This window comes from Bacillus rossius, chromosome 5 (assembly GCF_032445375.1).
Source record: "Bacillus rossius redtenbacheri isolate Brsri chromosome 5, Brsri_v3, whole genome shotgun sequence".
NCBI classification, from domain to species: domain Eukaryota; kingdom Metazoa; phylum Arthropoda; class Insecta; order Phasmatodea; family Bacillidae; genus Bacillus; species Bacillus rossius.
Genome location: NC_086333.1, coordinates 14,968,786 through 14,996,621, shown reverse-complemented (window position 1 = coordinate 14,996,621; position 27,836 = coordinate 14,968,786). Strand labels below are relative to the sequence as shown.

General features: G+C 44.6%; 1 protein-coding gene across 12 annotated transcripts in view; it reads right to left on the bottom strand.

The window, feature by feature from the left end:
* Window positions 1-27,836, bottom strand: part of LOC134531601 (proton channel OtopLc) — a 620,588-nt gene that overhangs the window by 39,485 nt on the left and 553,267 nt on the right. For all 12 annotated transcript variants that reach the window (XM_063367341.1, XM_063367335.1, XM_063367337.1 and 9 more), the window contains one exon: window positions 15,683-15,863. In XM_063367341.1, coding sequence (XP_063223411.1) covers window positions 15,683-15,863 — 181 coding nt within the window. The remainder of the gene's footprint in view (window positions 1-15,682; window positions 15,864-27,836) is intronic.

The window sequence follows — 27,836 nt, the reverse complement described above, 5'->3', positions numbered from 1 at the left end:
TATAGCCGGCATACTGTATGCAGAACCCACTGTTTCTCTTAGTAACGTAACCTCATTCCGAAGTAAGCATAATAAGCTTTTTTTACAAAGTCTGTTAGTATTTTTAATCTTTGTTTAACTATTGTATATTGTCCGCAAATATAGCAAAATACATTTGGATTGTTTTTGCAACTCCGAGGAGCCATAGTTACAGATTTAATAAATCAATCATTTATTACAAGTTTTTTTGCAGTTTAAACCACTATGATTAGTCATAGACTACATAAAACCTTTTTTTTGATACTTTTTCTCACAGGAGAAAGGCAGGTTAGTAACAATAGACTATAGGATGGTTGGTCATAGAGTATAGAATAGAAATATAGATTATGGAATCATTTTTGTAAAAAAAAACTAACGTACTATTATATATTTATCTATATGCAAAAAGAATGTGATGTGATACGTTAAAACAAAGTTTATATTTGCTACATACAGACCAACATCTACATGTTTGTGATAAATTTATTTTAAAAACTTTTTCATCGCAGACCTGTGTTGACGTTGGCCGGGGCTACGCCCTCCCTAAGCCCGATGTGCCTCACGCCGTCACCACCCCTCTCCACCCACCGCCACCCTCTATTCAAACCTCCCGCCCTGTGTGTGTGTGTGTGTGTGCGTTGGGCGCCCGGCAAGAGGCGGTGCTAGAGTCAGTGCGACGACCCCTTTCTTTTATTAAAATAAACATAATGTATAAACCTTTTTATGTAATAAAATATCCCTAATTGTCACGCCTCAAGTTTTAGTAAGTAAGGACGGTGCAGCGCCCCATGCGGGCATCCGCAGAACTACCCGCCAATAGTTTTTAAACTTTAATAAGAAATAACACCATAACTAAAGGTTGTTAATTATAAATAAGTCTACTTAAATTATGTTTGTTTTTTAAATAATATTTGTTTGATTAAGTATGTTACCGGACGGCTGCCCGGTAACAAAGCGGGAACTTAACCCTTCCCGGCGGCCATGATGCTCTGGTCTCGTCAGTCTGCTTCCGTTCGCCGCCTGGAGTAGGGGCGGCCCGCGCACCTCGTCGACTTCATATCTTTTGTTCACTGATCCATTAGTTTCCGTCGCATCTTTAAATAAATCTAAAACCTTTTAACTTCTTCGAGGCCTGCTCCAGGTGATAGACTCTTTCGCATAAATATTTGTTTTCCGTTTACGGATATTTCGTACGGGTAATACGTGATTGACTCTCGAGGCCAGGCCACGCGGTGACCTGGTCAGCCTATAAACTGGTTATCACCCGCAACGGTGTTTTTTAGTACTTTACGTAAAACTCTTTTAACATTTTTGTAACGTGCTGTGTAATAATTCGCCTGTGCAAGTTCACAGGTAATAAAATCACTAGCTCAGAATGTGTGGTTCAGTGGTCACGTGTATAATTCCCTGAGTTCAGAGGCGTGTGGGACGCCTCAAGAGCCCACGAACACGACGCACGAGGGGGGAGATTAGCCTAGCCCCACACGGGTCACGTCACGACCCTGAGCCGAGAGTTCGTAGCCGGGTCCACGTGCCCTTCCACGTGGTGGCGCCCAAATTACTCCTTTTTCTACCATCCGAAAAAACCCCCCTACGACAGTGTTATTTAAGTTGCATATGCTTAGTTACTTTTCCCTTGCTAAATTGTTATCTAATAAAGTTTGATCAAAATTAGTTAAATAGTTTTAATGATGCCTGAAAAAACAGACAAACAAAATTTTTTAAAAACTTTACTTTTCAGTACTAAATCATATAAATAAACATTTCCAATAGTGCGTTCATTTTTTAATACTATGTACAGACATTTTAACTTGAGCAGTTTTATTATCAAAATAGATGTTTAGTATTTAATAATATAAAAATTGCTGTGTAAAGTTAATTTTAAACCTTAAATTATTAAACCATCTCACAAAGACGGAATATGCACACACAGATTCCTACTGATAACACACACTGCAGCCGGAGTTTTTCGCTAGCTGTTGGCCAATATAAATTACCTACACATCTATTATAGCCACGATACACGATCCACAATAGCATTTATGCTAGCAAACCCCTTACTTTCAATCAAATATTTATCAGGGTCTTTGCACCACAAGCAGTAGGTTCTGGAACAAACTGGACCAGACGACCAGGCAATAAAATGAGCATAGGCTGAAGAATGAAGAAGCCTCTCTGGAACACCTCGGCATGATCGCATCACTGTGTAACTCATATAATTGTAATACCACCTCTATTGGCACCTTCTATTGGCAACAAATGACTATTAACTTTTTATTAAATTTTAGAAGTTTTATGCTATTCTTAGTTTTCTGTTTATGTTTAATTTTGAACATTTGAGCCCTTCAAGTTGGTTTTATATAAAAAAAGTATATAATCATCAAGATGAATGTGCAATGCTTTATTGCTTTCTTTATATAATCCAAAAGTAATTTATTTAATATTTTAGTGTGTAAGAAACGTCGTAATGTCTTAAATTCGCCACCAATATATACAACACATTAATAAACTAATAATTTGGACAGGTAGTATAAGTTTCACTACACTGCACGGTGACACAGTTGGGAATAATATCAGAAATCGTATAAATAATGTCTTAATTTCCCTGTTATTTACTTAGTGAATATGAGAAGATAAGGCGCCAGTGAAATTATACCTTATATGAACAACAACATAGTGAGAATGAATAATCAATGAATTACTCTAGCTAGCTAGTGTCATAATTTGTACTTCACTGTGGTAAATAAATAATAAAAAAAATATTACGTTCAATAAAAACCAATTAATACACATTCCTTAACGAGACTGTTATACAAGGTAACATAAATAATAAGAATTATTGGTTAAAATAGTGGTTGCAAACTTTATAATAATTGGTTGTAATAAACTAGGACTACAATACTTACACAGGGATATACATAATTCAGTATGCACATACATTCTTAGACAACAAGTCATAACCCTTGATAAGTGCAATTCAATATATTGTTACGATCGCGCTTGGCTGCAGTGCTTGGCATCGCCGCGCTCGTTCGGCCTGTCTGCGCCCCCTTCCACCCTCATCCTCTCCTTGGTATCTCGTGTCATACTATCTCGCGACATCCTGACCTTCGCAGTGCGCACTTGCCTCAGATCGAGTTACTTAAAAGAGGCCGCACTGTAGCATAAAAGGACTCAGACATGTTTATCGGCGCGTTTTGTGGGAACCCGATGCTTGTTGCGTTTATCGGCATTCTTTGAGCAGCCGCCGCGTTCTTCAACAGGACTCACGACGCGTTTCTGGGCATTTCGACGGCGAAGGTCACGCGATATCTCGGAGACATGCCCGATTGTTCTGGACGGAAACCCAAGGGCTATATAAAGAGGTGGGACCGACTTTCGAGTCAGTCTGAGTCAGAGAGTTCAGAGTGAAGTCGGGAGTTTTCTCGCGGCGGAGTTTCCGGGCGATAGAGTGGCGAAGTCCTTGGACGAAGGTTCCAGGGCAAAGAGTTCAGTTCCGAGCGAGGCGTTGAGTGGGATATCGGTGAAGGGAAGTGCGACGGCAGCGGCGGAGTGCAGCGACGGAGTCCTGCGACGGAGGACCACGAGGGGTGCTGCGGTGAGAGTTGCGACGGAGTCCTGCGACGGAGGACCACGAGGGGTGCTGCGGTGAGAGTTGCGCCAGAGGTGCGGCCCAGCGAGGTGTGTGGAACGAGTGACTGGGGAATTGACATTTCTTTAAGTGTAATTAATTATTTGCCATTTTAGAAGATGTTTTGTAAGTGACATAAGTAGTGGCAATAAATAAAACTGTGTGTGATAAAAATCTTTAATATCCTTTACGAACCCGCAGGAAAATCGTAACAATATTCATACAATTTATAATGTGGGGAGAACTGGGCTTGTAAGGGATATCCCAATTAGGTTTTTTACACAGCTTTATAAATTACTAATATTTACATTATTAATAAATAATTGTACTTACAAATGTACAAACGCAACTCACTAGTACTTAAAAATATTTATTCTCAAGTTACTCAATGTCTGTCAAGTTCCGCAGCACGCACTTCTCATTGGAGCTAGGCTCAACAGCGGTTCGCCCCTTACCCCGCGCCTGTCCACACACACAGTCTCGCACCACTCGTCGCCGCACTCTAGCGATTCAGTCGAACTCCACATCGCATGACTCCCTAGTGGGGGTTTGTCTCTCACCCTCTTCGACGATGTCGCACTTCCCTTCCCTCGCAGAACTCTCCGAACTCTCGGAGCTCGCTGGGAACTGCCGTGGGGGTCACGTCGCTGCGTAAGTACCGCAGAGGCACCCTTCTTGAACCGACGAGAGTGGCTGTGACGAGTCATGTCATCCTAGGACAACCCGATGCCCGAACAGTCCAGTAAAGCAGCGTCAATTCGCGCTACTCTGCATGGCGGCCCACGGAATTCCCAAGGCCGCTCAGCGATATATAACGGCAGCGATGCAGGACGATGTGCGGAGAGCGAAGGAAGGAGGGGAGTAGCGACGACCCTTGTAATCTGGCCAGGCACATGTGGCATGCCTTACGTCAGTGTAAGGCACGTGACAGGGCATATGACTCCAGTGGCAGTGCAGGGCTACCAGCCAGATCTGTACCTGGTGCTTGTCGTGGTCCTGCATTCGCAACACTACCCCCTCTTTAAACCTGTTCGTTCCGAACAGGTAACACATCACTTCCAGCATATTCCCTCAACAAATGTACCACTTTCATCTGTCCTCTTTTTCCTCTCTGGATGCAGTAGACCACATCATTTAGCCGCTTCAAGACTTCATATGTACCTTCCAACACTGCCTAAAGCTTAGGGCACCTTCCCTTCCTTCGATGCAGGTTTTACAGCCACACCAAATCGCCCTCCTGAAATATAGTTTAGTTAACTTTCAGGTTGTACCTCGTCTTCATTCGATTCGTCGCTAATCGAAGATTTTAGCGGGCTTCTTCACGAATAAGCGCCATTCGCTCCTCTAGGCGATTCACGTAATCAGTGGTGCTGGTTGGCTCCCTACGAGGACGACCTAACGTGACATCACAGATGATTGATCTCATTATTTTTGATATCTTTCCGATACTTTTAATAGAGAGTGCCTTTCAACACCTGGGAAACGTTCAGTTTTTCTCTGTGCTGGATTTAAAATTCAGTTTTAACTAATGTTTCATTCACCCTGACTGCACAAAATTTCTGGTAATTCTCAACACCTTTGGGTCACCATGAGTACAACCAAGTGCCCCTTGGTGCATCTTAGGTTCACAGGCTCTCTCTCATGTTTTGTAACATTTACCCAGTGATCTTAAGTACAACTTTGTGTTCAACAATGTGGATTACATCATTAATTCAACAACAGTTATTTTTGAGAGGAGCATCTAGATCATGTGAGGCAGGTGTTTGAGCAGTTGCATGCCACAGGTATTACTGTGAACTATTATAAATTGTCTCTTGCCCAAACCCCTGTGAAGTTCTTGGGTTATATAATATCCAGGGTGAATTGCTGATGGATCCTGCAAAGATTGCTCCCATAGACCAATTACCCATGCTTAAGAATGTAAAGGAGTTTCAGAGATTCTTAGGTCTTATGGGTTAATACTCCGCTTCATTGAAGGTTTTGCGGAGGTGGTAGCTCCCTTAAACACTTTGAAACGTAAGGATAGGCCCTTTCTGTGGGGTCCAGAGCAAGGGGGTTCAATACAGAAGCTGAAGAGTAAACTCTTGTCCCCTTACCATTTTAATTCTTCCGGACTTTAGTCGGAATTTTGCATTATAGGTCGATGCTTTTTCAATGTCATTGGCTGCTGTTCTGGCACATCTGGAGGATGGCAGTTTGAAGCCATGGCTTACACAAGCCGCATGCTGACTGAATGCGAGCGAAAATTAGGGGCATATGAAAAGGAAGTTCTTGCTTGCCTTTATGGGATGGAAATTTTTAAAACCTACCTCGATTGTGCACATTTGGACCTTTACACATTCACGGATAATCAGGTGCTCACGTGGCTGTTTCAAAATCCTCATTAGCTGGCTCGACTGGGTCGATGGATACTACATCTCTCTCACTTTAGGTACAACGAGCACTACATCAAGGGTGCAGACAACATTTTCGCTGATGCATTGTCTAGAATGGTCCATCCTGAGGAATTAAACTTGGATGAAAGACCAGAGAGGGGTTGGGTGAGTTAGCCATCTGTAGGGTATTTCTGGAGTCTTTTATCAACTTATAGGAGGCTCAGGTATCAGACCCTCTGTGCATGGAAACCGGAGATAGAATTGTGAGAGAATAAGAGATTCTTTACTGTGTTCATGAAGGACTGGTATGCTTCATGGGAAAGAATGTTCGGGCGAGAAGGTACTTGTTCTTGCATTACTTCAGCCTATGATTTGGAAATACTTTTATTATTCAGTGTATGGTGGACATTTAGGTGTAAGACTCTTAAGAAAATATCACTTGACTTTGCTTGGTCAACGCTTGTATCCGACATTAGGTATTTCGTAAGGTGTTGTGTCGATTGTTAACTGTGTAAGCCTCCCAAGCAGGCCAATGTAGTGCTGTACGTGGCAGATCTTCCTGAATCATTGTGGTACACAGTTTATATTAATTTGTTCGTTCCTTTTGTGCGTTCGCATTTGTTTAATATTCGTGGGTTGATAGTTCTCGACATTTTTTTCTAAATTTGTGTTTCTTTTGCCTGTAAGAAATCTCAAGGCCACTTCTGTGGTCAGAGCTCTGTCGGAGCATGTTTGGAAGTCTTTTGCTTCTCCTGTGTTTGTGGTCTCGGACAATGTATGTCATTTTCAGTCTAAATTCTTTTACAACATCTGCTTTGAATGGGCCATTCGATCCTGGTTCAGCCTTTCTTATTTTTCGAAAGGAAATATGGTTGAGAGGTTCAATCAAAACTAGAAGGGCTGTCTTACAATATTTTACCATACGGATCACTCTGCGTGGGATGAGGTCTTTGATCTTATTAATGTGGGCTTCGATGCCACAGATCACGGGTCTACCAGTTTTCTCCTTTGGTACCATATTTTAGGCAGATGCGTCAAATACTTAATGAATGGGGAATCCCTAGTCCTTTGATTCCTCAAGATGACATCTCCCACTAGGTTTTGTATAATGATGTACTGAGTAATTTGTAAAATGATTAATAGGTCGTTGCCAAGCACCATAATTGTAGTCATGTTAAACACAAATTTTGTGCTAGAGGAACAGTCTTATGCAGACATTTTGTCCAGCCTGTTGCAAATGATCACATGAAAAGCAAGTTTATCCCGAAATATGTGGGTCCTTATCGTGTAGAGAAACTGTTAGAAGCAAACACCGTAATATTGGTTGATCAAAAAAATTGGCTGAGACTATCAGAAGGCACATGTGTGCCAGCTCAAGGCTTTTTTTATGAGAATAAACATTGTGGTCGTTAGTTGAACTAGTGTAGAACTGACTTGTGTAGTGAAAACATACTTTTATCGCTTCTAAGAATCATGTGTATATTCTAGTCATTTTTGACCTCTAGTAGTTCTTGAGTTCAATGTTTAATTTTACTTAAAATATTTATTGTGAATTTGATTGAGTTGTTTGTTTTGTATTCCTTAGGGCTTTGCTGAAGTTGAAAGGTTTAGGTTGGATCTTGTAAGTTTTATGTTGTGTAAGCTTGTTCTGAAGTGTTTTAATTCCCTGTAACTGTTACCCTGTTGTTATGGGCCTGTGTGAGTGGTTTATTTTTGTTGTGTGTGTAGAGACATATATTGGCTCTGTCCCTGCTACATGTTCCTTTATCATGATTCTTCTGAGGCAAGAAATAACTTCTTGGGTATCAGCGGGTTGGACCCAGCTTGGTATCTTCAGACTGCTTCTGTGGAGCTTCAGCGCCTGTCATGGCTCCCCCACTCTTGCCCCGTCGGATCTACAGAACATGTCAACCACTTCGCTAGGCTGATCTGCCCTTTTGAACCTGTTCCCTGGAGAGGGCCTCCTGGACTCCTGACTATCTACTCAATATCACATTGTTGCAGTTGACAAGACTAATGCTGCACCCTTTGTTGCTCTGTGTTTACTCTCCAATCCGTGAGCGAAGTGAAGTGACTGAAGGTTAGAGTCTTCGTGGAGGTTTGGACTGGTATCTATGCTACTTATTTCTTCATTTCATGCTGAACTCTTCTCCGGTTACTTCGGATTTATTCACTTTATGTTTCCCTGCTTGGGAACGATTTGCAACTTTTTTGATTGATGCACTCGGTAGAAGAGTTGTTCCTGGTGTGCAGAGGTTGTGTGTTTGGTGATCAGTCTCTTGGGTGAGAGAGACTGTATCCCGAACATGAATTTTAATGCAGAGGGTTGAGCCGATGTGGGACTCGTTCATGTCAGTTGAAGAGACCGCCCTGCATCATCGGCATGCACCTGCTCATGTGTTTTCTCTCCGCCCTCCATTGTGTGTGTTTCCCCTTCCCTTCCCATCCTTTTTTCCTCCCCTCTGCGCATGCACTGCACGTGTGCCTGTGGGTGTCTGCTTTGTGTATTGGGGTTTCCTTTCATTTGTGAGGAGAGATTAGAGGGATCATCTGCTGGTTGTGAGCTCGGTACTGTTTAGTCTTTGTGAGGAGGGGTGTCATATAAGTTTATTTAAGAACATTAACATGTAACTTGATTCTAAATTCTGTTTCAGCACCACCATGCTTGGCCTGTCGAGCTGTGCATGTAACTAAGTTTACTTTTATTTTATTTGTATTGTAATCTAATGTCGTGAAGCAACTTTGGCCAGGTCTCGTGGCATCACGAGTGGTTTTTTGATTCTCGGGGGTTGTAGATTATAACGGTAGTTAGCGTTTGTACTTTTCGTGTTTTTGTGGGTGGTTACATTCGCCCACGGCAGGTCTGTTTGATTGTTTGCATTGTGACTTCGCTGCTTTAATGTTTGGGTTCCGCATTGGTACAGTCAAACTTTTATGTGGCGAATACGACTTGTTCCGGGTCTTATTGCGGCCACTGTATTTTGGGATGTTTCGTATATTTGGTCTCATATTTGATAGGCATTTAATTATCAGTGAAATTTGGGAATACTCTCATCATTCTATGATGTGCGACGTCACGATGTGTGATGAGTGTACATGGGTCCAATAGGAGTGTTGAAAGGCCCGTTGCATACTGTCGCTAGGCACTTCTTTATGACAATGCAGAAACGTTTGAGGGTATTATTTTTATAAGTTATAGATTGAATTGTTATCATTGTGAGATTATTTTGTCAGGCTGACATTGTTGTTGTTGTCAAGCGAGTCATTTTATTTAATTGTTAATGAAAGGAATGAGTGTTCGAGTTAACTATCTGAATTTTTTGTATTTATTAACGACTTTTGTTTTTTAATTGTAATGCAGTGTCATACACACATCGTGGGACCACAGGAATAGTACTTTTTTTTGTTGACGTCGTCCGGGCCTGCGGCCCCTTTGAGCCCGATATGACACCGCCCAACCACCATCTCTATTCAAACCCCCCGCTCGTGCGTGCGTGTGTGCGTGTGTGTCTAGCCCGGCAAGAGGGCGCTTAGAAGCAGTGCGGCGACCCCTAAAATTGCTACATTTAATATTAATTGTAAACCTTTTTGTTTGTTCTCATTCATCTTTGCCCCAGTGTTGTGCAGTTTACTTGTGTTTCTTTAATTTAAATATGCTACTTGAAATAACCACAGACGTTGCCCGGGCGGACCCGAACAGGCACGGACTTGGACGAGAGTAGGAACGTTTTATATAAATTATCATTAATCAAGTAACTATTAACAAACTTTAAACTATCAGTAATTTTTATATATTTTTTAATGTTGATCTGTAATTTGCTTAACTTTCGCCGGGGCACGGAATCGTAGGATATAGTAACGGTAATTGTGTTGGCGCGAAGGGCGCCATGTTGCCACCTGCGAGCGATGAGCTCAGCCCAGTCCATCTTCATCACTGACCGAGAGCAGACGCGCCAGCACCCCGGGGACCTCAACCTTTGTTCATCACTGACCAAGTAATTTCTGTATCGTTAATTCTTTTTAAATCGCTTTCGTTCGTCATCCTCGGGGCAGCTCTCGGTCAGCGGGCTGTTTAATTAATTAATTGTCTCAGTCGAGTTTTCAGCAATCGTGTAATAAGTAAATTTTGTAGCATGGCCACGTGTGTGGACCATGCCTTCACCTAAGTCGATTCGTGCCTCAGGCTTTTTCTACCGTGAAACGTGTAACGGACGTGGAGGTAACGTGTTAGTGAAATTAAATCTGGGAATGAATATAAATTGAGTATTTTTATTTAACCACGTGGTGAGTGACTTAGCCTAGGAGTGTGGCGTGCCCGACGCCTAGAGCGGGCCAGGTCTGGATAGGTAGGGTAGAAAGGGCTGGTAACTCGTCCCCACTTGGGCCACGTAACGCCCTGAGAGAGAGACTCCGCCGGGTCCACGTGCCCCTACACGTGGTGGTGCCCATACTTAACATCTTAAAATCACTGGGAACGTGCGCGCAGCCCTCAATTGGCGCCCAAGAGCGTGGGGCGAGTTACATCTTCCGCGAAAACCAGACCTGTACGAGCGTGTGAGATAGGCGGTTGTTACGCGGAGCGCGCGGAACTAAAGTTCGCGCCGGAACTATTGTTCGCGCGGAGCGCATAGCGGGACTCTGGCGCGCCGGCCACGTGATCAGCCAAGCACACGCTTTCAGGAATCCGCGCACAAACAACGGACTCCGAGCGCAGTAAGTAACACAGTGCTGATGTGTTCGTGAGGACTGTTCGTGTGTAGAGTACCACGTGCGTAGACATGTATCCGGACGAGTGTATCGGGTGTTACTTCCCCTGCCCGAGTTGGGACTTGTATGGCAGGACCGCCGCCGGATACGAGTGTGGCTACTGCACGGAGTACCGCATACACGGCGTGACGAAATGTGGAGCTAGGTCGTGTCCCTGAGGTAGAAGCGAGGGATACCGCTGCCAGGAATGTGCCGGCCTGTGGCATCGTGGCTGTATCGGCGAACGTGAATGGACCATACTGCGCAAGTTTTTTACCTTCACGTGCGCACGGTGCACCGCCTACCCAGCCACCCAGGCACAGTACGAGGCAGAGACGCGGGAAAATCCTCCACGACACGCCTCGACGCTTCCCGAAACGCCGACACCACTCACGCCGAAAAAGACGCCGCTTACGCCGACGCCAACCACGCCGAAAAAGACGCCACTCACGCCGACGCCAACCACGCCGAAAAAGACGCCGCTCACGCCGACGACGCCAACCAAGCCGACGCCGATCACGCCGACGCCTCTCACGCCGAAGCCAACCACGCCGAAAACGCCGACGCAGCACGTGCCAGGGACGCCGCCCGTTGCCGGAACGTCACCGCAGCACCAAGCCGACTCCTCACGCACGACGCCGACACCAGCACCACGAAGGTACGTCCTGACGTCACCCGCACCGCCACGTGTTACGTTACCGACGCCTACCGCTCTGACAAAGACGCCCGTCGTCCTGACGCCCACGCCCGTCGTCCCGACGCCGACGCCTGTCGTTCCGACGCCGACGCTCGCCGTCCCGACACCGACAATTCCGCTCCCGCCACCTCCTGTCCTGGAGCCGCCAACCCCGGCACCTCTCGTAGAGCTGACGTCTCCCGACGCTGGTCCTAACGCATCATCGCCAGCAAGACCTCGTTTCGCCGACCTGACGCCACTCATCCCGACTATGATGACGCTTGACTCGCCGAAGCCAACCGAGCGACGCCCGACAACGACCGTCCCGCCGCAGTCTGCCACGCCGTCCAGCACCCGCCTCGTGTCGGAGACACCTCCCGACGCCGGAATGACCTCGCCACCGCACCGAACCGCCGTCCCGATGCCACACAGGTCATTTCCGGCGAAACCCTCCTCGTCTCCGCCACACGACTCGCCACGGACGCCACCAGACTCGACGCCGACGCTTCGTGTCACCTTGTCGCCACCACCTGGCTTCGACGTCATCATGCCGTCGTCACCGCCAACCGAGTGCTCAGTCGCAAAAGGGACGCTTTGCGACACGATGTCCAGGGCCATGACGCCGAGACGCCTGAGCGCCGCCCCGCCGCCTGGGTTCGCTCCTCTGTGCCCGCCCGGATTCACTCCTCTGTGCCCACCTGGCTTCGAAGCACAGCCGGTTGTACCTGCCCGAGTGAGACAGACGCGCGCGACGCCGATGCTGACGCCGCCTACATGCCCACCTGACACGACGCCAGAATCGACCGATGCGCCACGACGCCCGATTCCGACGCCGATCGCTGCAGTACCGGAACACCGGTCAAGTGCCCTGCCGCACGAGACGCCACCCAAATGTCGCAAGTTGGCAACATTGGGACGCCGCACCGTGAAGAGTCGCCTGAGCTCCCTGCATCCGCCTGTCGCGATGCAGGTCGACGCCACGACGCCGGGACGCCCGACCGTCCCACCGCCGAACGTGACCGTCACCCGGACTTCGACACCTGTCACCCGTCTGGCACGACGGGCCGCGAAGCGCCCGCCTATCGGCGAGGCTGAGCCGGGCCGTGCCGAGCGCCGCCCGCGCTTGCTGCCCGCCTGCCACGTGCCGCCTGACCTTGGGCGCCGCCGCCCCTGTCGCCCGGCACCCTGGCCACCACCGCGCCGCCTCGCGCTGCGAGACGCAACAGCCGCCGCAGCCGCAGCCGCAGCAGATTTGGAGCTTGGAGCAACTGGTGGGTCTCCACACCCAAGGTCAGTCAGCCAGCGTCCATTCTGCCCATGTGTATTGTCCGTCATGTAAGCATTGCTCGCCCTTCCATCATGTCAACATTGCCACCTGTCCGCACAAACGTAAACATCGACATTGCCACGTGGGAGTGCGCGACGTAAACAGTACAGGCAACGCCCCAACCATCTGTCAAACGGCGCTGTCATATCGGCCTACTTTCGGAGGGGGCAATTGACGTCGTCCGGGCCTGCGGCCCCTTTGAGCCCGATATGACACCGCCCAACCACCATCTCTATTCAAACCCCCCGCTCGTGCGTGCGTGTGTGCGTGTGTGTCTAGCCCGGCAAGAGGGCGCTTAGAAGCAGTGCGGCGACCCCTAAAATTGCTACATTTAATATTAATTGTAAACCTTTTTGTTTGTTCTCATTCATCTTTGCCCCAGTGTTGTGCAGTTTACTTGTGTTTCTTTAATTTAAATATGTTACTTGAAATAACCACAGACGTTGCCCGGGCGGACCCGAACAGGCACGGACTTGGACGAGAGTAGGAACGTTTTAAATAAATTATCATTAATCAAGTAACTATTAACAAACTTTAAACTATCAGTAATTTTTATATATTTTTTAATGTTGATCTGTAATTTGCTTAACTTTCGCCGGGGCACGGAATCGTAGGATATAGTAACGGTAATTGTGTTGGCGCGAAGGGCGCCATGTTGCCACCTGCGAGCGATGAGCTCAGCCCAGTCCATCTTCATCACTGACCGAGAGCAGACGCGCCAGCACCCCGGGGACCTCAACCTTTGTTCATCACTGACCAAGTAATTTCTGTATCGTTAATTCTTTTTAAATCGCTTTCGTTCGTCATCCTCGGGGCAGCTCTCGGTCAGCGGGCTGTTTAATTAATTAATTGTCTCAGTCGAGTTTTCAGCAATCGTGTAATAAGTAAATTTTGTAGCATGGCCACGTGTGTGGACCATGCCTTCACCTAAGTCGATTCGTGCCTCAGGCTTTTTCTACCGTGAAACGTGTAACGGACGTGGAGGTAACGTGTTAGTGAAATTAAATCTGGGAATGAATATAAATTGAGTATTTTTATTTAACCACGTGGTGAGTGACTTAGCCTAGGAGTGTGGCGTGCCCGACGCCTAGAGCGGGCCAGGTCTGGATAGGTAGGGTAGAAAGGGCTGGTAACTCGTCCCCACTTGGGCCACGTAACGCCCTGAGAGAGAGACTCCGCCGGGTCCACGTGCCCCTACACGTGGTGGCGCCCATACTTAACATCTTAAAATCACCGGGAACGTGCGTGCAGCCCTCATTGTTAAGCCACTAAAGTGTTTGTGCTGCAGGGGACTTGGATGCTGCTCAGTGGCAGTCCAGATATCCCGTGCAGTGACTGGGAGGAAGTGTTCGATTTCGTGTGTTCCCCGAGGGCGGCACAAAATTTAATGGTGAAATTCATAATTATACCTAAAAATTCTAAAATTAAAACCTATATTTCTCTATTATTATATTCGTACTTATATTTCATAATAATATGCTTTCTTATACTCATGTATGCATGAGCATATAAACTATACATACATACATAAGCAATATACCTATTAAACATGTTGAATTGGAAGTGTGGGAGTAACAAACAATTACATATAAGCTGAATATTCACGCATTCACTTTTTAGGCACTGCACACATATTCTTATTGTAAATTTAAACACACAAACAATTTTTGTTTAACTACCTATTATTTAATTTTAATCATTTTCTTATGATACAATTACTTTTTAACTGCATCAAAGGTACAAATGCTTGAGTGGTTAATGTTATGGCAAATAACTTCAAAGGATGTACCTAACTTTTAAAATACAAATCATTCAAATTTTTTCCTATATCAAGGTCAGTTTCATTATTTTCAAAACAAATCAAGACTTGAAAATTTTTAAGGCATGTAGACTTAAAAATACTCAGGCTTAGGAATTAGGTCTCGATAATAAACTTGTATGTTTTATTACATTATTTTGTAAACAGTACTTTTGTGACTTATTTAAAAAATAATAGTTTTTTAATAACCACTAAGATAAGAGTTTATTAAAAATGTTAAAATAAGAATATATGGTTAACATATTTTTGTTTTATGACCAATCTCTTTGGCTAGAAGAATCATAAATTCTGTACATAAATTCCCATCTAATATAATACATGCAAAACTAGTTCTTGATCGTTAAAAATGATCGTTAATACGTATTAAGTTTCATTAAAAATTCAACTATTTAATCAAAATACAATTTCCCAAAAAAATAAAATAAATATTTGCATTTAAATGTTGTGGGTTAGTATTATGCATGCTGGATCAGTTAGTGGTGGCAAGAGAAGAAGGTTAGCAGGCTGGGTGCATGCGGGAATAACAGAGAATAATATCAAGGTGAAGTGGTTAGTGGGCTGGGTACCTGCAGGTCTAACTGTTGAAGTGTGGCAAGTGAAGCGACGTTAACCGCTGTGTACCTGCAGGATGGACAATAGTAGGCTAGAAGGCAACTGAAGTTGCAAGCTTGGTACCTGCAGGACAGAGAGCTGGAGGATGGCAGGGCTAGGAGGTTAGCAGAATGGGTATTTTTAGGACTAACAAGAAGGTGAAAAGGCAAATTGGTCAGTGAGCTGGCTACCTGGAGGACTAACTGGTTAGTGGTTAATGGACTGAATGCAAACAATATGGACAGGTGGAGTATGATTAGAAGACTAGGAACTTGTAGGATGGATAGGTGGAAGGTGGCAATCCAAGTGGAATCAGCAGCCTGGATACCTGCAAGAGGAACTGGTGGTGGGTGAAAAGGCAAGGAGGTGAGCGAGCTGGATAGCGGCAGTACAGGCAGGTAGAGGGTGGCAAGGTAAGTAAAGTTAGCAAGCAGTCTAGATACTTGAAGGACTAACAGTTCGAGGGTGACAAGACAAGTGATGTTAGTGGGTTGTATACCTGCAGGACGGACAGAAGTCCCGTCACCATCACCAGCAGGTTGGGCTTGTGCGTGAAAGCAGCGAGGGAGCCTGCTATCACGCTGAACACCGAGTACACGAACAGGCCGAATGCCGACACGCGCAGCAGGATGTCGTTCAGGTCGCTCTGCTCCTCCGCCCGGAACTTGAGGTTCTGCACCCTGCAACACCACACAGCCCTGACTCACCCGAGACTGCGTGGCAGCGTGCGACAACTCTCTCCTCCTCCCGTGCCGACTGTCCGCCAGCGCTGGCGAAGACACGAGCGGACTACAGAAGCTTGAGGATCAGCCTCACCCTCCAATTCAGAATTGTAGTTATTTCTTAGTTTCTGGTATCTATGAAGACATATTTTGAAAATTTAGCTATACTTATAAGTTAAATTGCATGCATCAGCCAGCCGTGGAACACAGAAAATTCACTTCTATAGCACGACCACGACACAACTAGTTGACTTGCGATTCGCTCTCCCCATTTACATTGAGTCGATTTAGGAACATCGTTACTTAACAAGTGTGTGCTTTGTGAAACTTAGTGTTTATAACCGCGAACAGCGACAATCCTGGCACTGTATGTTAATTTTTAGTTTGAAAAAAAAGTTATAGATCGGATTGTACTTTTTATTAAGGTATCGTTTTTAAGACTAACAAGCGCCTTTGTTTTTTTTAAGTTGCACCGTTGCTGTATTCGAACTAATTCTGAATCAGGCTGGTGTGAGCATTGAGCTACTTTTGATATAGGCAGGCCGAACAGTAGTAGTCTGTGTGAATAGTCTGTGTGAACCTCTTAACCGGAAAGGCTGAACAGGAGTAGACTCTATGCATACTCGAGATAACTCAAAACCGGGCTGGCCAACCCAGAGTAGTCCGTGTTAGCATTTAATACCTATGAACCGGGCTAACCAAACAGGAGTAGTCTGCGTGAGCACTCGAGCTATCTCTGAGCTGGTATAACCGACTCAGAGTAGTCCATGTGTGATCTTAAGCTACATCTGAATCGGGCTGGCCGAACAGTAGTAGTCCATGTGAGTACTCGAGCTAAATCTGAACAGGGATGGCCAACCCATAGTAGTCAGTGTGAGGACTGAGCTACAATTGAACCGGTCTGTTTCAAAAGGTGTATTCCATGTAAGTACATGAGCTAACTCTGAACCAGGCTGGCAGAACCGAAGTAGTCTGTGTAATTACTCGAGCTAAATCTGAACCTTAAGGTCGACCCAGTGTATTCCATGTGAGCACTCGAGCCACCTCTGAACAGGGCTGGCTGAGCCGAGTGGTGCGTGACAAGTAGTCCGGCTAATATTAGTCATGAGATTGAACTTTGCCAATATAAAACTTTTGTGTATAAATGACAAGCAGTATCAATATATTAATTCTAGTTACCCGAATAAAAGTGTAATATGTAATAATAGTATTGTTATAATAATCAAACATTCGTGGATTTTAACTATTTTGATAATTTTACTTAAATACCATCTTAAAATAACGGCATATCTAACACTACCCTACAACATTCATTGACAATAGAATATATAAAAATATGAAGTATTCTTTATATGACAACTTATACATAATGTTTGGGTTCAGTAGCACATAAGCAAATCATATATATATATATATATATATATATATTCAGTAACTATGGCACTGGTTAATCATCTAAGTTAACATGATAACCAAAATAGTTTCTCTCAATCTTGAAAATGGATGTTAATGCTTCATAAATATTGTCATGTTTCAGAATCTATCGGTACAGCCGCCTGTTAATGTCTGTCTTTCTGGACACAGGCTGGCTGGGTGTCGCTTCAGCTGCGCGGTGACGGGAGCACTTGGCGGGCCCGGGCTGCAGTGTGTTGGCGCCGCACACACCACTGTACCACTGTGCCTCTGTGTGGCGTGAGCGCGGTGACGGGAGCACTTGGCGGGCCCGGGCTACGGTGTGCTGGCGCCGCACACACCACTGTACCACTGTGCCTTTGTGTGGCGTGAGCGCGGTGACGGGAGCACTTGGCGGGCCCGGGCTGCGGTGTGTTGGCGCCGCACACACCGCTGTACCACTGTGCCTCTGTGTGGCGTGAGCGCGGTGACGGGAGCACTTGGCGGGCCCGGGCTGCGGTGTGCTGGCGCCGCACACACCACTGTACCACTGTGCCTCTGTGTGGCATGAGCTCGGTGACAGGAGCACTTGGCGGGCCCGGGCTGCGGTGTGCTAGCGCCGCACACACCACTGTAACACTGTGCCTCTGTGTGGCGTGAGCGCGGTGACGGGAGCACTTGGCGGGGCAGGCTGCGGTGTGTTGGCGCCGCACACACCGCTGTACCACTGTGCCTCTGTGTGGCGTGAGCGCGGTGACGGGAGCACTTGGCGGGCCCGGGCTGCGGTGTGCTGGCGCCGCACACACCACTGTACCACTGTGCCTCTGTGTGGCATGAGCTCGGTGACAGAAGCACTTGGCGGGCCCGGGCTGCATTGTACTGGCGCAGTCACACCACTGTACCACTGTGCCTCTGTGTAGCGTGTGCGCAGTGACGGGAGCACTTGGCGGGCCCGGGCTGCGGTGTGCTGGCGCCGCACACACCACTGTACCACTGTGCCTCAGTGTGGCGTGAGCGCAGTGACAGGAGCACTTGGCGGGGCAGGCTATGGTGTGCTGGCGCCGCACACACCACTGTACCACTGTGCCTCTGTGTGGCATAAGCGCGGTGACGGGAGCACTTGGTGGGCCCGGGCTGCGGTGTGCTGGCGCCGCACACACTGCTGTACCACTGTGCCTCTGTGTGGAGTGAGCTGGGTGACAGGAGCACTTGGCGGGCCCGGGCTGCGGTGTGCTGGCGCCGCACACACCGCTGTACCACTGTGCCTCTGTGTAGCGTGAGCTCGGTGACAGGAGCACTTGGCGGGCCCGGGCTGCGGTGTGCTGGCGCCGCACACACCACTGTACCACTGTGCCTCTTTGTGGCGTGAGCGCGGTGACGGGAGCACTTGGCGGGCCCGGGCTGCGGTGTGCTGGCGCAGTCACATCACTGTACCACTGTACCACTGTGCCTCTGTGTGGCGTGAGCTCAGTGACGGGAGCACTTGGCGGGCCCGGGCTGCGGTGTGCTGGTGCCGCACACACCACTGTACCACTGTGCCTCTGTGTGGCGTGAGCGCAGTGACGGGAGCACTTGGCGGGCCCGGGCTGCGGTGTGCTGGCGCCGCACACACCACTGTACCACTGTGCCTCTGTGTGGCGTGAGCGCGGTGACGGGAGCACATGGCGGGGCAGGCTGCGGTGTGCTGGCGCCGCACACACCACTGTACCACTGTGCCTCTGTGTGGCGTGAGCGCGGTGACGGGAGCACTTGGCGGGGCGGGCTGCGGTGTGCTGGCGCCGCACACACCACTGTACCACTGTGCCTCTGTGTGGCGTGTGCGCAGTGACGGGAGCACTTGGCGGGCCCGGGCTGCGGTGTGCTGGCGCCGCACACACCACTGTACCACTGTGCCTCAGTGTGGCGTGAGCGCAGTGACAGGAGCACTTGGCGGGGCAGGCTGCGGTGTGCTGGCGCCGCACACACCACTGTACCACTGTGCCTCTGTGTGGCATAAGCGCGGTGACGGGAGCACTTGGTGGGCCCGGGCTGCGGTGTGCTGGCGCCGCACACACTGCTGTACCACTGTGCCTCTGTGTGGCGTGAGCTGGGTGACAGGAGCACTTGGCGGGCCCGGGCTGCGGTGTGCTGGCGCCGCACACACCGCTGTACCACTGTGCCTCTGTGTAGCGTGAGCTCGGTGACAGGAGCACTTGGCGGGCCCGGGCTGCGGTGTGCTGGCGCCGCACACACCACTGTACCACTGTGCCTCTTTGTGGCGTGAGCGCGGTGACGGGAGCACTTGGCGGGCCCGGGCTGCGGTGTGCTGGCGCAGTCACATCACTGTACCACTGTACCACTGTGCCTCTGTGTGGCGTGAGCTCAGTGACGGGAGCACATGGCGGGCCCGTGCTGCGGTGTGCTGGCGCCGCACACACCACTGTACCACTGTGCCTCTGTGTGGCGTGAGCGCGGTGACGGGAGCACTTGGCGGGGCGGGCTGCGGTCTGCTGGCGCCGCACACACCGCTGTACCACTGTGCCTCTGTGTGGCGTGAGCGCGGTGACAGGAGCACTTTGCGGGCCCGGGCTGCGGTGTGCTGGCGCCGCACACACCACTGTACCACTGTGCCTCTGTGTGGCATGAGCTCGGTGACAGGAGCACTTGGCGGGCCCGGGCTGCGGTGTACTGGCGCAGTCACACCACTGTACCACTGTGCCTCTGTGTGGCGTGAGCTCAGTGACAGGAGCACTTGGCGGGGCAGGCTGCGGTGTGCTGGCGCCGCACACACCACTGTACCACTGTGCCTCTGTGTGGCATAAGCGCGGTGACGGGAGCACTTGGTGGGCCCGGGCTGCGGTGTGCTGGCGCCGCACACACCGCTGTACCACTGTGCCTCTGTGTGGCGTGAGCGCGGTGACGGGAGCACTTGGCGGGCCCGGGCTGCGGTGTGCTGGCGCCGCACACACCGCTGTACCACTGTGTCTCTCTGTGGCGTGAGCGCGGTGACGGGAGCACTTGGCGGGCCAGGGCTGCGGTGTGCTGGCGCCGCTCACACCACTGTACCACTGTGTCTCTGTGTGGCGTGAGCGCGGTGACGGGAGCACTTGGCGGGCCCGGGCTGCGGTGTGCTGGCGCCGCACACACCACTGTACCACTGTGCCTCTGTGTGGCGTGTGCTCGGTGACGGGAGCACTTGGCGGGCCCGGGCTGCGGTGTGCTGGCGCCGCTCACACCACTGTACCACTGTGTCTCTGTGTGGCGTGAGCGCGGTGACGGGAGCACTTGGCGGGCCCGGGCTGCGGTGTGCTGGCGCCGCACACACCGCTGTACCACTGTGCCTCTGTGTGGCGTGAGCTCGGTGACGGGAGCACTTGGCGGGCCCGGGCTGCGGTGTGCTGGCGCCGCTCACACCACTGTACCACTGTGTCTCTTTGTGGCGTGAGCACGGTGACGGGAGCACTTGGCGGGCCCGGGCTGCGGTGTGCTGGCGCCGCACACACCACTGTACCACTGTGCCTCTGTGCCTCTGTGTGGCGTGAGCCAAGTGAGCTCGGCTCTGCCTCGTGCTGGCGAGAAACATGGGTCCCACTCAGCGAGTCTGTGCCCGGGAGCCTCGGGGCTCACTCCGGCGGTCATCGGTGGAAACAAGTTCGGCAGTTCGAGATGGCCCGTGATGAAGAGTTCCAAGACTTTGAAGAGAACGGGAATCGTAGATACATGGGACCCCCTTGTCGAAGTAAGTCTCTCTAGTGTAAGACTATTGCAGTAGGTAACGTGTCCGTTTAAGATTACTTTAATGCTAGTAATGTTACAGTGGGTAAATGTCTTGATACCTTCTTTTGTTCATTGGTCGTAAGGGTAAGTATAGCTGGGTTAATGATGAAGAGATTGTAGGTCCCATAATTTTAACTAAATGCAAAACCTGGCTGGAAACAACTTATAATTTTGGTTTTGTTATTTTAAATAATTGTTAGTTGTTTGAAACCTAGTGTTAATATGATCATTTTTATGTACAGCCTTTGGCTCTCATCTCTCTCCAGACCTCCTGAATGGGATGTAGAAACTAGATATTTAGAGCCAGGTAGGAATAGTGTGTATTTAATTAAGATTGTTTATAATGAATAGATACCTCTTGTCAAGCGCGAGTACAGGGAGAGACAAGGAAAGTTTAACGAAATCCCCCCCCCCTCATCCTTTCCCGTAAAGATTTTAGAGTTTATTGATCCCAAAATTCTATAGTACCTGTCTTCGATTTACCTTTATTTGTTTGATATTTTTCTTTACATAATTTAAACCCCGGTATCACAATATTTCTGGCCAGCTGTCTGTCGTTTTACATAATATCTTTCCCAGGACTATGAGGAATCAATCGAGTTAAGGACTGTGAAGCTAAAAGTCCAAATTGAAGTTCATGACAGTATTATTGAATAAATTTGATACATAGTAAAAATAATTCAAGTAAACAAATCATGTCAGTTGTTGCAACTCCTGGAATGATTTTGTATTAAATATATTGTACCGGGTTCAATAAGTTAATTATTCTTTAACAAGATGTAGTATAGTATAAAAGTTAAATAGTAAAATATATAATAGTACTATAATATAGTAATATAATAGTAAAATATAAAAGTATAGTATAGTATAAAAGTATACCTACCTATATTCACAGAATTACAAATTAGTCAGCCATCCTACTAAAGGTTCTTATTTTTTTACAATAATTACACATTAAAAAGCAACTTTTAGCTAGTAAAGATCTCCTTGGCAACCAAATGCTATTTTTTATATTACCTTACACTAAAGCTATGTTTGTGTTTTGCAGTGATTAACTATTCTGAAACATATAAATATTTAAATTTACAATACTATCCTTACTAACATTAAACAGTCATATTTAATTACAGTTCTTGCTAGTCATAAATTCAGTTAACACAATTTAAACACGGTTCCAATATAAATATACTGAATTAAGCACAGATATTGAAATTCCAAAGAGAAATAAATATCAGCAAATCTAGTGGTATGTATTTAGTTAACTATCTATCCTACAGGTGTTACAATACAGAAATAAAATTAAAAATATATATATTCTTATGCCACCAGGCCTAAGCCTGTTTAGTTATTTCAAGGAAAGTATGAATCAATCATATTATTATTAAGAAGAAAATGAAAAGAATTTAAAGTTAACATATAAAACAATTATTTGATACGCGTGCCAGGTAAACCCAATAAGGCAGCACTTAGGCAAGTCGTGTGTTAGTGCACTTTATTCGCCATATTGATTGGTGCTGCTCCACAGAGCCCACTAACTAAAGTAACTTTAAGTTGTAGTAATTCTTTAAGGTAACTGAGTACACGTGTGTGCCATTGATTTATTAGGGTTAAATACTTGTTGAAGGTAATCACAATCAACTAAGTGATTATGATAAATTATATGAATAATCTATAGAAAATCAATTTTTCATCAGTAGAAAAATTATACACATGATAACACTGAATTAAATATGAAATTGATTTATCTTAGTTCCTTTTTCGAAGGCTCTCTGATTGGACTACTATACTTGAAAAAACATTTTATCAGTTTATCGGTAACTAGCTCTAAACCAGCGGCTTCGCTAGCGCAGTTTCAGGGTATTGCTAAAATCTTACAATGTTAAAGAAAAGTATGTGACTAATTAAAACACTTTTTCCAAATAAGTAGACAAAAAGTATTCTACGTTATTAATTATTTACGTTATTTTTGCTACAATTCGTTAATCCAGATTTAGTTGCTATGGAAATACCTATGTATTTTTTATGATAAAACATAACTTACTCCCTTTTCACACCCTTAAAAGAGGAAATTAGGAAAATGAAAATGAAAATACATATTGTAACTCTACATGCTTAATGTTCCTTTTTAATTTCTAACTTTCTAGTAGATTCACAAATATGTATTTTATTTTTCTTTAAACCAAACTTAACCCCTTTACACCCCCTAGGTTGTAATAATCTTGCACATAAGTTAAATAAAAATTTAATAGTTTATTATTTTTACTATTAATTTACATTTTACCTAGTTTCCTTCGGGGATAAGATTTTTTTTTTTTAATAAATGAAGATTTACCCTGTTTTTATTCCCATTAAAAGGTGAATTTCAATAAATGCAAAAAAAAAAAAAAGAGAAAGAAATATTTCTTGATACCAGTTTTTAATTTTTAGTTACTAAATTATTATTCTAAATGGATTGCAGCAGTAGCTGCGCTCAGTCGCCGTCAGTCGCGATGCAGCGCCACCTCCTTTCATTTCCCCTACTCCCACTCTAGGTGTCTTGTTCCCCCTCCACCGCCTCTCATCCTTCCCCTTTTTTCCCTCTAGATTCAACACTAGCGACATCTGTGATTTTAGTTCTTTTTAGAGTATTTAAGCGGGCTCTCAGCTCTCTATAGTTGCTGTCTGCCCAGTAGGTCTAAGGGGACAGTCCGCCGGTTAGCGCTAACGAGTTACGTCTACACTCAGCGTCGTCATGCTGCCCGAATACGTTCTGACCGTCATGAACCTAGATTCGTGTTACGTAGATCTTGAGACCGTAAATCCGCGGCATAACATTTTGCAAAGTAAATGCTGGTAATAGTGACGGCGATTGCTGAGTGTTGGCCCCGCCATTATTTGTATGCAATTTATATTGTTAGTTCGGCTCTCTACAACTGCGTGTTGTGCGCCAGCACTATTTAATTTAGCTTGCTATTTCGTTATTACTCAGACGTTAGCGCATAGCCGGTGTAGGTAAAATATACGCTTACATATTTAAAGTGTTTTTATTTTAAAAACAAACCTAACCCTTTCACCGACCTTAGGGTATCGATTTCGAAAACTGGTAAAGCATTGTTATTGATATTCGTAGTTTATTAATGGTACCCAGATTAATTTTTTATACTTAATTTGATTCAGAGATTAAATTATTAACCTTAAAGAATACATAGCCATTTTCAACCCTTTGGGATAGAATTTTTCAAATTGATAAAATTATTTTTGGTTGATTTCATATATTTATTATTGGTCTCGTATTTATTTTTTATGCTTAGTTAGCTTGGTACATATAATTAATTATCTTCAATTATGAACCTTTTTTTCACACCTTAGGGGTTGATTTTCCAAAAAGGTAAAATTCTGCTTGGTAATTTTTTTGAGTTTTGTATTGGTACTAAATATAATTTATTATGCTTAATTTTATTTAGCGATATAAATATTAACATCAAAATCATATTTAACATTTTCACACCTTAGGGGTTTCATTTCGCAAAATATAAAAATTGTGGTTGGTAATTTTCGTATGTTTACTATTGGTATCCTATATAATTTATTCCCTTGATTAAATTCGAAGATATAATTATTTATCTTAAAAACCTTCTTACCCCGTTTCCACACCTTAGGTGTTGAAATTCAGAAGATAAAAAAATTGTAGTTGGTAGTTTTAATATGTTTATTATTGGTATCCCAAAAAGTAACTACGATAAATTTAATTCGGAGAAATAATTTTTATTTTTCAAACATACCTAACACTTTTTCAACCCTTTGGAGTTTTAATTTTAACAAAATATAATTGTGGTTTGTAGATTTTGTATGTTTATTACTAGTACTCAAAATCATTTACTACCCTTAATTAAATTCGGATGTATTATTATTATTCTTAAATGCATACCTACCTCTTTTTCACCCTTTAGGGGCTGAATAATGCAAAAAAATAAACATTGTGGTTGTTTATATTCTTTTGTTTATTATTGGTACCCAAAATCATTTGTTATGCTTAATTAAATCTGGAGACATATTTATTATTTTTAAAAACATTCTTATCCCTTTTACACCCCTTAGGGTTTGAATTTAACCAAATATTAAAATTTTTATTGATAGGTTTCGTATGTTTGAAATTGGATACCAATAAAATTTATTACATTGAACTAAATTTGCATATATAACTAATAATCTTAAAATAAACCCTATCTCTTTTTCACCCCTTAGGGGTAGAATTTCAAAAATATAAAATTGGTTATTGGTTGTTATTGTTTGTTAATTATTGGTTTCCAATATTTAATGCCTTTAATAAATCCAGAGGAATAAAATTATTAATCTTAAAAGAATGTTTACCCTTTACGCCTTAGGGTTAGAATTTCGGAAGATATTAAACATTTTGGTTAATAGTTTTTGTATGTCTATTATTGGTACCCAATATCATTAAATGCGCTTAAATAATTTTGGGGAGATAGTTATTATTCTTAAAAGAATACCTACTCTTTTTTCACCCCTTGGGGGTTTAATTTTACAAAATAAAAAAAAAAATTGTGGTTGGTATTTTATGCTTGATTATTATTGGTCCTCAGTATCATATATTATGCCTAGTTAAATTCGTTTAAATAATTATTAATCTTAAAAACATCTACTCCAGTTTTAACCCTCAAGGGTTGAATTTCGCAAAATATACAAATTGTAATTGTTTGTATTCAATTTTTTATTATTGTTAGCCAATACCATTTAATGCGCTTAATTAAATTTAGAAACTTTATTATTCATCTTTAAAATACACTTCCCTTTTTACACGCCTAAGGGTTTGACTTTCGCTAATTTAAAATTTTTTTCGTTAGATGTTTTTGTATGTTAATTTTTGATACCGAATATCTTTTCTTTAGCTTAATTAGTTTCAGAGTTATAATTTATCATATTTAAACCATATTTACCTCTTTTAGGGGTGGAATTCTATAATTATATATATCCAAGTTATTAAGTTAGCAAAATACCTTGCTAATAAAAAAATTCATCCAAATCGGTCCAATTATTTCTGCGTGATGCTCTAACAAACCATTTTTAATAGTATGTAGCTAGATAAGTATTTTAATTAAAAACTCAAATTTTTTTATATATTAGACTACAAGTTGTCAGCTAACTGACTTGCCAAGTACAGTTTAATTTATATTTTATTTGATAATGGTTTCTTTGTTGTTAATTCACATATTGTTCTGGATACATTAGAGGTATATTTCAATTTATTAAGAAAAATGCTTGTCAAAATAACAGCATCAACAATAATACAGAGAAAATGATCTACCATTTCCGATTTATCATCTGTATTTATATATTTTTGGCATCAGTAAAATAATTGAGTATGCCTCAATTGACATTGAAATCGGGAAGCACTTTTTAGTAATTTTAATTCTGTGAGTTTTTGGATTGATTTATTAACTTTATAAAACTTAAAAAATTATTATAAACTAATTTGTGTTCCATGAAAATGGGAAAATTGTTTTGTATTTTTTTTAATTGTGAAGCCTGTGACGGCGTCACAAATAAATTTTTTTTTGTTCGTGTCCGCGCGTTGTCGGAAGGTGTGACTTATCGCGCCATCTATTTGTTTTTTGGGTCGAGAGTTGTACGCTAGCTACGGGATAATCCGTGTGGCGCTGCGGGCGGTGACTGTTGGAATTAGCTACCGCGCATGCGCGGTAAGTGACCGGTCTAGCACAGCGCTGGACAGAGGAAAAGGCGAGGGACTCGTGAGTTAGCAGTGGAAGCAGACAGTCAGTGTGGGTCTATGATAGGTACCTCCGGCGAATAATGCATATCACGACTTCAAGAAATGATTTTCACTTTACTTGATTTACGTGTAATTCGTGGACGAGAGAAGAAGAGAAATTTCAGCGTGTATATGCTGGACAATGCAACGCGAGGTTCGTGCGGGGAAATGGAGTGTAGTTAACCCCCAGTCAATGCCTCGGTCGCCGAGGAATTTATCAACATAGACCCGGGCTAGTTCTGAGGAGAAGAAAAGCTACGATTGAGCTGTGGCAAAAAAATTTTTTGTAACAAGATAATAGTGGTATTTTCTTTTCTGAATACGAGTAAGCTTCGGCGCGTGTGTGAAAATTATTTTAAAAAGTTATAAAAAAAATTTATGTAATAAATTTTTTTTTGGAGTTCGACACGACTTGGAGGGTTGTGGAATGAGCGAGAAGGTGTGAGACTAGTCTACCGAGTCAACTTGAGCAGCTGGCACAGGAGGAGGACAACATTTTATAAACTTAAATTTGGTCTACTATTTGATTTTTCCTGTTTATTGCGGAGGAAGAGAATATATCGTCTCGACGGATTAATTTTTTTTGGAATTGAAATTTGGGAAGAAATGAAGTTTCGTCAGTAGCTGAGCGAAGGAAATTCCACGAAGTTTAAATGGTTCGTCGTATGGAATGCAGCTGGTTCGAGAGTCGGTGGTTGCAGTCGGCGTCCCAGCTGTCCAGTTAATGGTGGTGTAGTGATATTTTCTTTTAAATGGCCTTTTTAAATTATTTATATTGTGCGTCGTCCTGTTCCCGATGGCAACTGTAGGGGTGAGTCTTGCAAAAAAATAAAATATATTTTTTCGTGAGTCGCTGCGGAGGGTGAAGAAATAGCAAGAAGTTATGAGATATTAAATAAATATTAGTAAGGGGTTGTGTGAAAGACTAAATCGCGTGGTCTTTTTGAAGTAAATTCGTACTACTTTCCTTTACTATGTCCTAATTTTTTTTCCCTGATTTAAGTTATGCTGGA